Source organism: Plectropomus leopardus, chromosome 23 (genome assembly GCF_008729295.1).
Source record: "Plectropomus leopardus isolate mb chromosome 23, YSFRI_Pleo_2.0, whole genome shotgun sequence".
Lineage (NCBI taxonomy): Eukaryota > Metazoa > Chordata > Actinopteri > Perciformes > Serranidae > Plectropomus > Plectropomus leopardus.
In genome coordinates, this window is record NC_056485.1 from 12904990 (window position 1) to 12921452 (window position 16463).

Sequence of the window (16463 nt, forward strand, 5' to 3'; positions counted from 1 at the left end):
AAATAATTGTTGTTTGTTGTTATCTGCTGTAATCAGTCACACCTTAAGCATAAACTACCATAAAAAGATAAAAGGATAAAACCACAATAAAGGGTCAATCGCAAAACTTATGTCATGTGTAAATGAACATAAATGTAATTTTGTTTCCAAACACATTCAATTTTGCTACAAATTATGCTACAATCAGCATGCTTGCAGTGCAGTAACATAGTAACAACACAACCATCTTACCTCATATTTAAAAAAACAAAAAGTACTTTTTTTTGCCTGCCGTCACCTTTCACTCCATTTAGCTACTGAAAGAAACGTCAAAGTAAAACACATTTCATCACGGTCTCGCCCAATATTATCACCCTGCCCTCTTGACCTGCAGTCATCTGCCTAATAGGCCATAAATACATCACACTGGACCACACGGTAGCTTTTATCACCTTTAGTGGCTGTTAAAGCAGCTGTAACATGAATGTTAAAGTCTGACGAGGTATATGAGGATGTGTGTGCAACTGTAAGGCACATTTGAACAGGGCGATTAAAAGGGCTTTATGTAAGTCATAAAGAAAAGAAACACAAGGTGATACAAAAATAACATTTTAAAAGAGTCAAATACTATAAAGCTTTTTTGTAATGAGTGGATTTTGACAGAATAGGACCCTGGGCACAGATATGCAAAAGGCCCCACCATCTCCTACGCTGGAGCAAGACAAACAGACATTATTGTTGTTTAGCTTCGTTTTGTTGTTTTGCGTCTTCTTACAGTCGTATTAAATGGTTTTATGTGATGTGGTATTTTTGTATGTGGTCATTCTGTGTTTCCTTGTGGTTGTTTAATGTCTTTTTGAAGTAATTTTGTCTCTTGGTTTGGTTGTTTTGTGTGTCTTTGTAGTTCTTTTACTTCTTTATGTAGCTATTTCTCTTCCTGTGGTTGTTTTGCTTCTTTTTGTAGTTATTTTGTGTCTCTTCGTAGCTTCTTTTTTAGTTGATTTGTGTTTCTGTGATTGTTTTGCTTCTTCATGTAGTTATTTTAGGTCGTTTTGTGATTATTTTGCCTCTTTTTGGAATTATTTTGTGTCTTTCTGTGGTTGTCTTGCTTCTTTAGTGTTTTTCTGTGTCTCTTTGTGGTTGTTTTGTATCATTTGTAATTATTTTGTTTCTCTTTGCAGGTCAGTTGCATCTTTTGGTGTTCTTTTTGTGTCTCTGTGGATTTCCTGGTGACTAATGGATCCGTGAGTCTAATTATTTATTATTAACAGGCTATGAGTAAACCTCTTGATGCAATTTTTAAAAAAATATTAACTTTTACATTAATAATGCACTTTTTAAAGCTGATTAAAAACAATGTACTACTGGTGTAAAAATATTAATTCAGACTGAAATTACCGTCCATTGTGCAAGTATTCAGATCCTTTACTCATGTGAAGAGCAGCTAGACAATGTAGAATACTTCATTGTTGTAGTTGGTCAACGTGAAGCAAACTACTTGGGCAATCTGAACCATAATGATTCATCTTTCTCCATAAACTGACATAACATAACCCAACTTATCTAAATTACATCAAACTATTACATAAGCATAGCATTTGAGTAAATGTATGTGGGTAAATTCCACTACTGATTGTGGACCATGACTGGCATGTTATCATATTATATAGTGCAGGTAACCCTCGCAGCCATGGCGACCGAGAGGGCATAGTTTAAACAATATTAAAAACACTGTCTCAGCACATTTCAAAGCAAACTTGAGAGGGAAAAAAAACACTACTGTTACAAGTAGCAACAGCTTCAAATTTATTTTTCAAATGCAGTCAAGTCTGTGACACAAGAACAAATGTAAAAAAAAAAAAAATCCAAACTCTTTTACTTTATTATCTTTATAATCTCAACAGAAGAAACTTGTTTTCATTTATAAAAGTGGCATCACATCTTATTCTATCAAGGCCAAACAGTGTGCTCTGTCGGCGCAGTACCTTACAAATATGTACATACAAGTAAATGCATATAAAAAAAATGTATCTTGTATTAGACGCCGTCTCAGATATACAGCTTCTTGTCGTGTGCAGGATTTGCCTAATGTTGCCTTGAAATGTTTTAGTTCCAGTTCTTGAAGAACTGCTTGAAGATGATGGTCTCCTTCCCTTGTGGCAGTATCTCCACCTGCAGCACAATACACAGAAACACTCACTGCTTACTGTATACATTACAAAGTTATGGCGAATGTGCCGAAGGGTGATAAAGTAGATCTGTAAATGATCCGTTAAAACCATAACAAGCTGCTGTAAGGGCTGCAGGAGCCAGAGCAGCGATGATAACATTTACGAGTCATGAACAGTACCTGTGTCTTCATCCTGGGGTAGCTCATTTGTTCGATGAAGTTATCTGCCATCTGTAGGGCCACCTGCTTCTCATCAGCATTTGCTCCATTACCTGATAGCAAATATAAAGCATAGTATTGCTAATTTCCCAAAGGCAGCATCATAGATGGACACATTTGTAAACTACACAGTGAAAAAAGGAAAACAAAGTGAAATAGTAATACAATCAGCAGTGCTGCCACGGATGATTCCAGGATTTTATTTACAAAATCCCCGATCTAAAAATCCCTAATTATTTTGATTGTCATATTTCATTTATTCAGACAACTGTTCCAGTGTAACTGTAAATTTGATTTCCCTATATGGAGGCGTACAGGGTGTTTCAAAGCCTTCTCCAGACAGCCAGCTTTAATTATAGACACTTAAAGGAATACTTCAACCCCAGATAAATAAAGCTGTTAAATCCATCTATGCTTCTTTCAAAGCAACCTGACTCCTTTGACATAAATAGTAATTTTACCTCATTGAACATAGTAGCTGCCGGACTGCTGCTGCAGCAGTTAGTTTGTGTTCTTGTGTGACTTTGTTGGATCTGAACAAACTCTGTTAAACACTGAATTCACACAGCAACACAAAAAAACTAACTGATCGAGGCAGCAGTGGACCAGCAGCCCCTGTGTTCAGCGAGGTGAAATTACTGTTTTTGTCAATGGAGTCTGGCTTTGAAGGGAGCATAGATATGTTTTACTTTTACTTTAGTTCCCTGTTGGAGAGGGCTGTCTGTTTTGGAGGCACTGAGCATACGACTGGATAAATGACACTCACATTAAACTTGATGTGAAATCTCTTTACCAAGAAATAAACCCTTAAAATGTGTAATCATAGAAAACATTATTGTAACATGTATTTTACATTTAAATATTAGTACAGTCAGCAGTTTATTTCAAGTTATTTTTAGACACTGCATTAAAAAAATGCTCATACTCCACTTTGCCAAGCACGTCCTGAGTGTCACCTCCCTGTGAGAACTGTCCATTATTTTTCACAATGCTCATTAAAATTTTATCCAATTAGATACCGAATATCACTGGCATGTAACAACTATCACTTTCCTCGGTATGTGTTTCAGGCAGCACAAGTTTGCCGGTTCGGGGTCAAGTAGTATTTCCTCACCTTTCCAGACGAAGATCTTTCCGTTGGCGCCATTGTCCAGAATGAAGCAGTCGTCACGAACCAGCAGATCCTTGGCAAACGGGCTCTTCTCCGACACTTTGGTCATTGTCATGGAACCTGTCGCATCAGACACCTGTGGAGGTAATATGCACAGCGTCATGCTTTATCTAAAGGGATAGCTGGGATTTTTGGAAGTGTATTTATTCAGTGTGTTACCTGAAACAGATGGGTGATCCCAGTTTGGAGAAGCAGGCAGGAGTACCGCCACAAAGCTAAGCAATGTACAGCTTTGGTTGGGGGCAGCAGCAAAAAGTATTTTAGCTGCTAAAAAAATTTATATTAGTTTAAGTGTACGCCATATTTAGAATTTTACCTGCCTCGATCTGTCAGTTTGTTTGTGTTATTGTGTAAATTTGGTGGTTTTAAGGGTTAGTTCAGCTTCACCAAAGTCACACAATAACACAAACAAACAGTCTAAAGGGCTGTCTGATGGTAAAGTGGTAAAAAGCGCAAAACTGATACTAACTTCTTAGGCGACATTGTTTAGCTTCTGTGGCCTGGTAGCTTGCCTGCTTCTCCAAACTGGGACCGGACCGACTGCTATCTACTGTATGTAATACACTGGCTATGGATAGGTACCTCATACAACTGCAATTTCGCTGCAGATTACCTTGTAGAGGGAGGCAGAGTTAGATACGTCTGCTTTGCTGTCCTCTTCTGTGCTCTCTGCCAGCTGAGGCATCTGTCCCAAGACCTGCAGCAACCAGACAGCAAGCTCAGAAACCAGAAATACTTAAAAAAAAATAAAATTAAATTAAAAAATCCAAAGCTTTTTTTAATACATTCGGATGAAGGTAAAAAACAATCTGCCTGCCTGCACATAAATCTCACTAATTAACACATTATTAAGATATGTGCATGCATACAGACATAAAAGTGGTTACAAGGAAGCACATTAAAATGTTAAACTCATTCTTTAATGACACAATAAAAGTGTTCATGTACCTTGAGCATCTCCTCTGGCTCTTCACCCTCGTTGCAGTCCATAATTCGGGCTTTACCGTGTCTGTCTGTGTCACGAATCAGGGTGGCAATTTCGCGCACTTTCTGCTTCTCAAAGATGTTTGCCTGCGACCCGATCCACGACACAATGATCTGGAGGGCAACAAAACTGCATGAAGTCACCAACAACTATGAAACTATAATCGTATTCTCCTCATGCAGTTTTAGATTGATCACAAACTTTATTTTGGACTGCAGCAGTGTTCTCAGTACTTAAGTCAATCTGATGAGCTGACACATTTCTGAGCACAGGTCCCTCTGCAGCTGGATTCACAGTTCTCACCTCTCCAAGGTCGAGGATGAAGCAGTCTCCTTTATTGAAGCTGCTCCAGGACAGCTCCACCTCCTTGGCACGGATGTTGCGCTTCCCTTTTACCTGGTACAACCTTTGCACCGGCCCGGAGCCCTGAGGCTTCCTGAAGCCCGACTCCACACCACCATCCTGTGAGAAAAATGTCATTTTATCATTTTTTGGAACTGAGGTTTTATTGTCGGTTTTATGTCATAGTCCTGCTGGGAAATATCAGCGTTAACATCCTGGTTTGTTTTAAGTGGCAGGACAGAACTTTGGTACAGAGGCCATAATATCATGTGTACCATTCAATTGATAAAAAGGGATTGTTTCAGCAATAAAAAAGTGCTGGAAAAATAAACCTAAAGACAATATACGCAATCAGTTTGTCATTTGAGACTAAAAATTTGAGATATTATTTAAATTACTGTGCAAGTAAATTAAATTTACAAGCAATTTTGCATGCATAATATGATATCTGTTCACATGGAACACATCCAATTATACTTTCCAGTTGATTTTTACAATCTGTGCACAGCTGCACATCTGCTAACGTGATAAAATAAACATTTTTATACACGTAAGCTGGCAATTCAACAGTACATAAAGGATTGCATTTCTAATAATACATTTTTATTCTATTTATTTTACTGTTTTTTAAATGCTATTTGTGTCTTTTAAAATATGCATTTACTTTGTGATCATTTCTTACAAAAATATAAATTAATATTAAAAATAAAACATGAATAAATATGAGGCTTTGAAGAGATTTTCTTTTAAGTAGTTTTCTAATTTAACCTTAAATAAGTACCAAGTTCTATTATTCTTTCCAGCAAATGTTTTTGGAAATAATTAAGAAATTACAAACTCATGAAAAAAAGCATTTCTGAAATGTAAGTGTGTAGCTGATTATAAAAGATAATGTTTATGCTTGATAATAATGATATTTTTGTCATTTTCGTCTCATTTTTCCATGACAATACATTTTCTGAAGCATCTGAACATCCAGAATCGGGTCTGTCCCGTCCTCACCTTGTAGCTGACTCCTCTGGGGAAGAGAGCCATGAACTCCGGGGACTCGTAGCCTTGGACCTGCCTGTGCTGAATGGGGTCACCGCCAAGAAAGTTGTCTAGTGTGGTGGCCAGCATGGCGCACGCCACCTGCTCATCTCGAGACGACTTCTCACCTGCAGCAGAGAGGAGATTTGTAAGCCAGGAAAGAACCGAATATCAAGTTGAAAAACACACACTTTTCTAAAGAGACGCTTTAAATTTAAACTTAATGCAACAGGACATGTCTGACTGATGACTTTATCTTTTTCTTAAACATCTTTTCTTCATGCATTTTTCTATAAACCTTTCGGTTTGTGAGTCGGAGGGAGGTCATTTTTGATTTCGAGGTATTTTCTCCTACTTTGACCCCTAATGAAGACTTACAAAGGTAAAAACCACGTACTTGTTTATTTTTTATGACTAAGTTACGGAACTAATAAACTATGACAATGACAGAAGGTTTGACACAATGCTGGTGACTACATGATACATTTAAAATCTGTAAAATATTTAGAAGAATATTTAGACCTTGAGTTAGATTTTTTTGCCAAAGTACTATTTCCAAAGTCATAGATTTGTTATGCTGAACTTCAACAGGGTGGCCATTGAAAATAATGGACAGGGAGACACATTTTTTTAATAACGCTCCTGATCCACACCCAATCGAGCAGCATCACCCACCCTTAGCTCTAGTACCAACATGGCCAATATCAAATAGTCTCACTACAATGAAGTGGCTGCTATGGGGACCAACATAAACACGCATAAATACACTTAAGCCCATTGAATCCACATGAGTCTCCGCTTTCCAGAGCGACCAAATGTATGCAATTGCACCCAGTATACAGAAATATTTATATACACCACTTTTCCCCTTGTTTTTACTAACTTTGGAACTTTATTCCAACAAGATTACATGATTAGTTAGAACCAGATCCCCACCTTTGTCATATACTTGGTGCTTCTTCACACTTGGTTTTTACCAGATATTTGGCCATTGTGTTGCTGCAATGTTCATTATCTTGTTCTCTCTGTATAATGACTTTTCTTTTTTTGAGCCCATGATTTTTGGTGAGTCCTTCTGACTTGGCAAGTCATGCTGCAGCTTGCTTTATATTTTTACATCAGTGGCTCAACTCAGTTCTGCATATCTGCCCTAGCTGCTATTTTTAAAAAGGTGCAGTGGAAACTTGACAGTATCAGATGACAACTTGAAATGTGTTTTAATGACAACAAAAAAAGTGCTTATTTAAATACACATTACTTGTACTGTCAGTGATATAGGTCAGTGAGTAAAGTGTTGTACTTGATCCCACTTAAGGGTCAATTATCGATTCTCTGACTCTTTGTGCTCTCTGACTCCCCTGACGGCGGGCCTGTCTTTGAAATCCAACATCTATGATTACTCCTATAAATAAAATAATAAATAAACTCTGAGTTTGCATGTTAACAAAATCATGTCTAAAGCTAGTCAATGGACCTCAAGGTTGGATAAAACTAAATATCAGATGATATTAAATTGCATCGTCCCTATCAAATAAACTAAATTCAATTCAAAAACGAAAAAAACGTGAGGGTGAAAAATGATTCATTCTTTCTAAAGTTAAGCTGAAGATTGGAGTGAAGCAGCAGGGGAAAAGAAAGTAAAGAAAGCATCAGGAAATGATGCCAGAGAGTCACAATATGAGGAACAAAGAGCCGCTGACAGAGGCGATGGGTCATGGAGACAAAGAGACGAGAAGCAAACAGTGTGTCGGCCAGCAGACGCACAAAGACAACACAGGGGTCATCAATTGTAAACAAGAGGAGCGAGAGAGGAGGGAGGGGAGGCTTCAGGGGGACGCATGCTTGAGCACTGAGAGCCCTCTCCAAGCTGTGACAATCAGCTTAGTGTTACCTAAGCACCGGATACATGCTGGAAACAACAGCCACATTTGAGTACTGTAACAGTCCTCCTGCATTTTTAATGAGCCCCCGCTCAAAAACCATCCCAGTTTCCCTCGGGACTTCTTTCTCTCCCTCTCATCCATCCCTCTCCATCCAGCTTCCCTGCTCACACAATGATGCAGCAGGTCAGCGCTGTGTCTCATGTGTCAGCGCCGTTAGTGGGAGGGTTATTGGCTTTTCAGCCGCAGCACGAAGCCGGGGTGGGACGTGTAGTAGGCGGTGGACAATAGTTAGTGCTGGACGGAGTAAAATACAACAGGAAACGAATCTCTTAAAGTCAGGACTGTAAAGGTCCTGACTGGATTTTCAAAAAAAACAACTATTCTAGATATCAATTCAGGGAATTGGTTGCAGAATGTTTGTAGTATAAGGTTGCATTGAATTTTTCAGTATACATGTGTCCTTTAACCCTTTGAAACCTGAGCAAATGAGCCTGAATTCTTTAAATTCCCTGCTTGGGATTTTTTTATGAATGCCTCTGTACGTTGTTGATCAGAACCCAGTTTTCTTTTTCCTCCCTGCAGTTTATCTGCCTGCAGTGTTCTGAGTCGGTGCAAAGGCAACTTGCATACTTTTGCATCTGATTGCAATAATCCACATAGAAAATTGCACTTAGCTGCAAAACTTTAAGGTTGTGTGTGTGCTGTAATACCTTTAGCACATTATCTTCTGAGAATCAGACAGGGGCAGATAGCAGTTGCAAGTGATGTGAAATTCATAGTGCTATCAACGGCCACAACCCATTTTTTTGTGAATTCACACCAGAGTGAGGTCCACTGAGCAAAACACCAGACCTTATTGAATAACTGAGAAATAGTCCTATCATGTTTTCTTTGTTGATTAAGTTGATTTCTTCTCTTCTTGTTGCCTTAAAACAGTCTATCTCTTCCTTTTAGCTCGTATTTGGTTTATTTTCTGTGTTTCTTGCTCTAAGGAGATAGAATTCAGTCTGCTTTTTCTGTAAATAAATTATTCTGACTTGACTGAATAGCAGCCGTCTGACATTACTGATTGATTTTGTCCTGAAATGAGATGCCATCATTGTAAATGTGCCTCAGGCTCACTGGAAGCCTTTTGAGTGTCCAAAGAGCTTCATATGAATCAAACTGCACAGCTGCATGCCATAACTCTGTTGTGTTTTTACTTGTGTATCTTTATCCTTATGACAAATTCTATAACCCAGATGTGTTTCTCTCACCTATCCACATGTGGAGGTCGGTTCCCTCATCACCACGGTTCTCCAGCACCAGATAGGAGTCCCCGTTGTAAAAGGCTCCCACCTCGGAGGGATCCAGCAGCACCGCCTTCATCTTCTCCACCCTAAACACTCGGAGGCCCGGCTCCCGGACCTCTGGACTGAACTGACCGTCCACTGCCTTGAAGGGGAGCATACTGCAGGGAGAGGAGAGGAAGAAATGAATGGTAAGGCAAAAAGGAAAAAAAAGTCACTACAGGCTGATAAATGTGACTTTTAATAGCATTTTTAATATTTGTCCAAGTGGGCAATTTGTGTCGCAGCAGGAGTAAAAACATTAATGACATTAATCTGTACACAGGGTGAATTGCACCAGTTCACATATGAGCTCCACAGAAGCAGAATAAAAGGTGTCCAACATAACTCCATAGGGTCTATAATAATTCAGTGAGCATTAAATATGGCAATATCTCCTGATAACAACCATTTCCAACGTAGTATACATCACCATCAACTGGCCATGACAGTCACAATAATGGCACTACAGTATAGCAGACAAATACAATATGTACTGTTACTGTCACCCTATCGTCATTAATGTCATCAATACTACAAGAACAATACGTATACTCTTACAGACGTTATCATTGTCAACAGCGTCAATACTACAATTACAATATGTGCTTTCACCCCATTATCATCATCAATACTGCAAGCACAATATGTACTTTTACTGTAACACTATCATTGTCAATATCATCAATACTGCAAGCACAATATGTACTTTTACTGTAACACTATCATTGTCAATATCATCAATACTGCAAGCACAATATGTACTTTTACTGTGACCCTATCATCATCATCATTAATACTACAAATAAAATATGTACCGTTACTGTCACTCTTGTCATCAATACTGTGAGTACAATATGTACTGCTACTGTCATCCCAATATAATCATCAATACTACAATTACAATATTTATACTATTACTGTCACCCAATTATCATCGTCAATACTACAAGTACAATATGTACTGTTCCTGTTACCCTATCATCATCATCAATGCTGCAAGCACAATATGTACTTTTACTGTAACCCTATCATTGTCACTATCATCAGTACTGCAAGCACAATATGTACTTTTACTGTAACACTATCATCATCATCAATAATAGAAATTAAATATGTACCGTTACTGTCACTCTATCATTATCATCAATACTATGAGTACAACGTGTATACTATTACTGTCACTCAATCATCATCACCGATGTACAATATGTACTGTTACTGTTACTGTTACTGTCACTATCATCACCAACATCCTCAATACTGCAATGATTTTACAACACATGAAACTCCGTTCACACAGACTCCCTCTCACATGGGGGAAGAGGTCGGCTGAAAGAAGAAGTGTTAAATAAGTGGAGTTGTGTCACTGTTTCCACCTGGGAATAGATACTCGGTTTATGTCGGAGTAAGGAGAAGTAAAAGCAGAAGTCAAGCCCACAGGGTAATGACAAATAAGGAAGTACCAGATGTCTCATGATCAGATGACAAGTGTCCAATTCTCCACAATCTTCCTTAAAGTCTGGACTTTTTTTTTTTTTTTACAGAACTTGACGCAAATATTGAGTATAATATGTTTAACTGCAAACACCAGACCTAAACACAGCCTCCAAACCACAGCCCCTTCAGAGAGACAGAACGGAGGGTGTGGTTAGAGTGATGAGTACTATTACACTTACACTTGACACAAAATGAGGCCTTGTGTGCTACTTAACTTAACAACCACGGGCTACATTACATCACTTTTATGCAACACAAGCCTAAGCAGGCTGCGCTGACACACTACTGTCATTGCACAAAACCAGGTTTACCTATATGCAAGCTTCATCATGTCACAGGTGAGAATGAGTCGGGTATGGATTTGGTTGAGTCACTCTAATGTCTCTCTCTCTCTGTCTTTCTTTCTCTTACAGATGTCCTCCCCATCAAACAGGAAGAAGAAAAAAAACTGTGGTTTTTGACACGTATACGCTAAATGTGTCACCTAGTTTATCTCTTCCTGTCTGTTCTTGCATTGTTGTGCTGTATTTTGCACGACTCACAGAAGGTACGGTTTGAAGAAAGATGAGTTTCTGACACCTTTATTTTCCTCTGGTTTGACACTTACAGCCAGCTAATGTTCCCCTGGATGCAGGGACACAAAATGGAGCGGCTCTTAAAACACAAAAGTGATGTAGGAGAAAACCCTGTGCTAGAAAAAGCTCCAAAGGGCTTTATGAGGAAATATGACCATGAATTCATAACATCTGGGTTCAAATCTAATTTTGGTCATCACAGCTAACAGTGACGTAACACATTTTACAGCCCAGGTTAGTTTTCTCCTTTTTTTGTCCCCTTTTTTTTTTTTAATTTGAAAAAGTTGGCCATTGCGATTTAACAATCAAAAGGTTGAGAAGAACCCCTGGATTAACCCATGGAAACCTTGGAAAGCAAACTGGTTTGGTGTCTTTCAAAACCATGGGCAGAACGCAGTGAGAAACTTAACAAGACATGATAAAGAAATTAGCAAAAAAAAAAAGTGAAAAAGTTACAAGAAAATTTCCTGAAAATAAGCCAAAAATGAGAAATAAAAAATGTCAAAAACAAACAAGAAAATAACCTAAAAAGTATTCATTTTATATATTTTCTGTGCTATAATTACAAAAACAAACATATATATATATACATATATATAATTAGAAATGTAATTTTCTACCCCCCCCCCCCCCCCCCTCTTTTTTTTTTTTTTTTAAAAAAAAAAACATGCTGAAACAATTTTCTTTCTTCGTGTTACGCCTCTTGCCAAGTTGGTCATTGTGTTTTCTACTAATTTTTTTTTTAAAAAATAATTTTGCTTAGATTTCAAAGGGTCAAATAGCTTGTGAAAGGCATCCGGACACAGCACAAAAAAACTCATGTCGAACCAGGTTTCAATAACAGGATGTTATATTTGCAGTTTTGTGCCGGCAGATAATCAAAAGGTTTTTCCTGGATGATAACGCACAAACATGTGAACCCTTATCACACAAATGTTGCAGCTACATCAAATTTCTTAAGTTTCCTCGTTTGATAAGCAAACCCCTGCAGCTGTTTGGGAGTTGTTAAGTTTTCAAATGAAACTGCATCACGTATCCACATAAATATGATGCTGCCTAATTAACAACAACATTATATGGGTGGAGACCCTACTGTACTGCCTTGGAAAATTCAATACCATTTATTGTCATTATGCAAGAGCAACAAAATTGTAAATTTGTCTTTACATAAGTCAGCAGTTTATGTTTCAATTTGGCTGATAGACGGCGCCGGGCTGCAACTATAACTGATAAAGGAGGACTGGTGAACAAATAATTATAGTAATTATAGTGATTAGAGCCAGCTGAAGACACTGATCCAACATGCTGCCAACTCCCCCCAGTTATCTGTTAAAAATGACTCACGGGGCAGCACAAAAAGTTTAAACTATTTCTGCAGAAATAGTTTAAACTATTTGTGCTGATTGTCAGTTTTTTTGTCAGTCAATCAGGATGTCAGAAGCAGCTAGACCCTTTTCAGTTTTTAGGTTTTTACTTTGTTTAGTTTGAGTTTTATGACTCTCATCTCCTGTTATCTGATATCAGCTTTATGTCTCATTTTAGTATACTGATCAATAAACAGTCGTGTTTACCGACCAAAACAAGCCTGATAGAGAGGACGGCGAGCAGCGGAGTGAATATTTGAACACTTAAAATCGAGTAGAGAAGGTGAGGGAGCGAGGAACGAGAGAAAGGGCCTAAGGCAGCAGATCAAGGGGCCTCAGGTTAGGGTTACAAAGCTTGGACAGCCGCTCCAAGAGTAAGTAAGGAGTCAGGAAAAAAGGCCCGATCCACTTAACTGTATGATCTCCTCTGGTGCCTCCGGCATGCTGTCTGACTCCGGCTCCATTCTGTGTGTCCACTGGAGTGTGTGTGACCCGCTCTGAGTGTGTGTGTGTGTGTGTGTGGTTGTATGGGATCGAGAGGTCTGGTGAGGAGGAGTGTTTGCGCTCACCTGGCCTGGTTAGCTTATATGTAGGAGGTAACTGGAGCCGGTGTGATGAAAGCCTACCTGCGGCCTGTGGATAGGGGCGCAGCATGGGGGGTGGGGGGGCAGAGTCGGGTTCCTGGTTCCTGGCTAAAGCTAAACGCCAAGTGGATAATTTACTGAGAGAGCGAACTGCTGGCTCCTCCATCTTTCCACTCTTCTCCTCTGACTCCAGATCTTCCCCTCCTCCCTCAACGCTCTCCCTGTTTATCCTCCCCCTCCCCTCAACAAAGACAGCAACAGAAATGAGCTACACTCCTGTTTATCCAAACTAGGGTTGATCTTGTAATTAAGACCCCCAAACTGATTCTGAACCCCTCCTTCCTGCTTCCCTCTCAGCAGAGCTGTGACGAAGGGGCGAGTGATTTCAGGCACCCTGATTCAAGAGGTTAAGGTCTTTTCTGACCTTTGTTGTGGTAAGCCGCTCTGGCCATTCCTGTAAGTTAGTGCATGTGTGGATCCTACTGGCTAGCTCTTATGCTAGAGCTCACCCTCCTTTCTTTCCCGGTTTGCACCGTTAGCCTTTCCAGCACTGCTGCCATAGTTTAGCACCGTTTATGGAGTTAGCACTGTTAGCTGCAAGCTCAGCCACCTCCATATTGAATTGCGTACAGACAGCTTTTTAGCTCTGACTTCAGCATTGATGCCCTTTGAGTGGAGGAATGTAAAATTTCCTATATAGTGACAAACTTTGCACAGATGTGTCAGTACAGTCAAAGATAGACTGTTAGGGGACATAAACAAGAAAAAACACATTTTTTGATCAGAAAGGATCTTTAAACTTCTTATTTTGCTTCCTCTGCTCTGATTAATTCTTTTTCAGCCATTTTTCTGCCCTAAATTTGGAGCTTGAATGTAAGAGGTTCACTGTGTCTACATAACATCAATACGATACGCCTTAATACGGATTTTTACTCATTTTACCTTGGCCACAAATACTAACTTGTTTGGCATATTGATATTTTTTAGTTTCAATACATTTTCATTCAGATTTTTTAATCAGTTAGTCAATATTAAACCATTTACATCTCAGAGATGAAACACATCTATGCAAAATCCACATAACTGACCTTTTTAAATGTTTTTCTCGAGAAAATGTATGGATCTCATCCTCAAATTGTGGTCTTGGAGGTGAGCACTAGACCTAAAATGATTTACGAATCAGTCAGTATCGCTTTTTAAATGTGATACCTGCTCTTTTCTCCTCTGTTATTATACTGTATCTTTGTTATGTACTGCGTGAACTGGAGTCATTCAGGATGTAATCTTTAAAAAACACTGATTTTAATCTCTATATGCTAATCTTGTCATTCACATCAGGGGAAGCAATGAAAGAAAGTAAATGGAGTACAGTTAAAATAACGCAGCCTGAGACGTTAAAAGATGGAAATTTGCCCTTTTGGCCTCGGCTGCTGAAGTGGTCGGTTGCGTCTGTTTAGGCGGAGGCGACATTGAGATCAGGGAGGTTTCGATGGAGACACAAGGTTGCAGATAGGCTTTAGGGGTCACTGACTCAATCAGTCATTCATGCGTTGATAACCAGACAGAAATATGAGAGCAGACAATATGCAGGCGGACAGAGCAGCAGGCGTGGAGAGATCTGAGAGCAATCTGTCAATTGATGCTGAGTGTATACAGTGTGTGTGTGTGTGTGTGTGTGTGTGTGTGTGTGTGTGTGTGTGTGTTTGTGTTTGGCTGTGTGCATTGTACGTTTATGAGATCAGGAGGCTGAAATGAAGACAGAGTGATGCAGACACGGAGAAATTGAGAGGAACAAAGAGGAATGAGACAGGAAATAGAGTTTCACGTTAATGCTAAAAAACAGCTTAATAGCAGTTGGATAATGTGCTTTTATTCTATTTTAAATACCAAGCATGTTTCTCAGCTGTCTGAGGCTGTTAGCGTTTTGATACCCCACCCTAACTTTCAGGAAGTTGCTGCAAATAAGACTAGGAAGATATGTAGGAAGTGAGACAGGGAAACACCGGGAAAGGGGAAATTTAAGGAGTGGTTTTCTCCGCTGATAACAGAAAGGTGGAGCAGAGAATATGCAGAAAGTTTGTATGGAAAGATGGATGTCAGCGATATTTGACTCTGGTTAAAGTTAAACTAAAGATTCATTGTCCCGCTGCAAAATTCCTCAGCTGATTTCAGGAGAAGGAATGTGATGAGCAAACAGGGACAAGAAGTGCATGGGAGGAAAAATGGGAAAAAAGGGACTCAGTGTGAAAGACTTATTGAAAAAAATTAAAAAGACAAAGAACAAAGGTGTACAGGATTATAAAGAGATTTAAGTTTGTGTTAAAACTTACCTTAGAGAGTGAGTTGGTGGCGGGACACGACACGTCTGAGCTGAGCTGAGTGAAGAGAAAAGAAGTCATGCAAGGAAAAACACGTCCCTTAACACACAAATTCTTTCTCCCTGTCTCTCTCTCTCTCTCACACACACACATACACATACACACACACACACACACATTTCCCTGCCTCAGCCTTAGCCCAGCCCTCTGACTCAACCACAAAAGAAGCAAAAAGTGCAGAAACTTGATTGAATCAGAACTTTAAGTGGAGGGAGAATTCAAATGCAAACTAGGCCTTCTTGACAAAAATCATTGTCCACCTGATGAAAGAGCTCATTTTCAACCTCATTTTAATATTTAAATCCCCTCTAACTAACACAAAATTACATAAATAAAAAGAGTCAATTTATAAAACCCCCAACTCAGCTTTCTAATACCATTAAGTTGCATATTATTGTCCTGAATTCCTCTGTAGTCTTCTTGTACATGATGTTAAAAATATCACTTTTAAAATGACAAACTCTCCTTTTGCTGAACCCAAATGTCTAAACTCCACCACACCTGCAGAATTGCTCCTAGGAACTCTGCGAGTGCTGACTTCGATTGCGATTTTAAACGTGTTGTGATATGCTCATGCTTATTCATTTAATATGCAAACTGCTGCTGCTACACACAGATTCTAATTATTTGGGAAACACATCAATCGCGATATACTGTGATTTATTACCTTTTTTTTTTTTTAACTGCAAATTATTTCCCTAAATTAAAATTTTGTCTACATCTGTTTAACAAGTTTACAGTCTACATCTCACTTCAATCATTTTTATTGCAGCATATTGTTTCCTCTGCTATAGCACTTAATTTGTCTTATTCAACTAGGCTACCGAAAGTTTAATTTGTATTTGCAATATTAATAATTTGTATAATAAGAATTTTAAAAGACGATAATTTCCACACAAAATATAACAACATTATGCAGAATCAATATTTTCCCGACGCCTATTAATTACCCACGC

At 38.8% G+C, this 16463-nt stretch overlaps 1 protein-coding gene across 1 annotated transcript; it reads right to left on the bottom strand.

Annotated features, from left to right (window-relative positions):
• Positions 1 to 1761: 1761 nt before the first annotated feature.
• Positions 1762 to 15515, bottom strand: capgb (capping protein (actin filament), gelsolin-like b). The gene is made up of 9 exons (XM_042512546.1): positions 15460 to 15515; positions 9035 to 9228; positions 5869 to 6023; positions 4828 to 4986; positions 4488 to 4637; positions 4153 to 4236; positions 3483 to 3615; positions 2330 to 2421; positions 1762 to 2151 (listed from the first exon to the last, which is right to left on the bottom strand). Exons 2-9 carry the CDS (start codon positions 9225 to 9227, stop codon positions 2086 to 2088), a joined length of 1032 nt encoding a protein of 343 aa, XP_042368480.1. The 5' UTR covers position 9228; positions 15460 to 15515; the 3' UTR covers positions 1762 to 2085.
• Between the last annotated feature and the right edge of the window lie 948 nt (positions 15516 to 16463).

Bases quoted from the DNA above. Each gene is read 5' to 3' on its own strand.
- capgb (XM_042512546.1), bottom strand. From the start codon at position 9,227: ATGCTCCCCTTCAAGGCAGTGGACGGTCAGTTCAGTCCAGAGGTCCGG. The intron at 4,987-5,868 runs GTGAGGACGGGA...TTTTTCTCACAG, and splicing joins CCAGAGGAGTCAGCTACAAG to GATGGTGGTGTGGAGTCGGG. The intron at 2,152-2,329 runs GTACTGTTCATG...ATTGTGCTGCAG, and splicing joins ACCCCAGGATGAAGACACAG to GTGGAGATACTGCCACAAGG.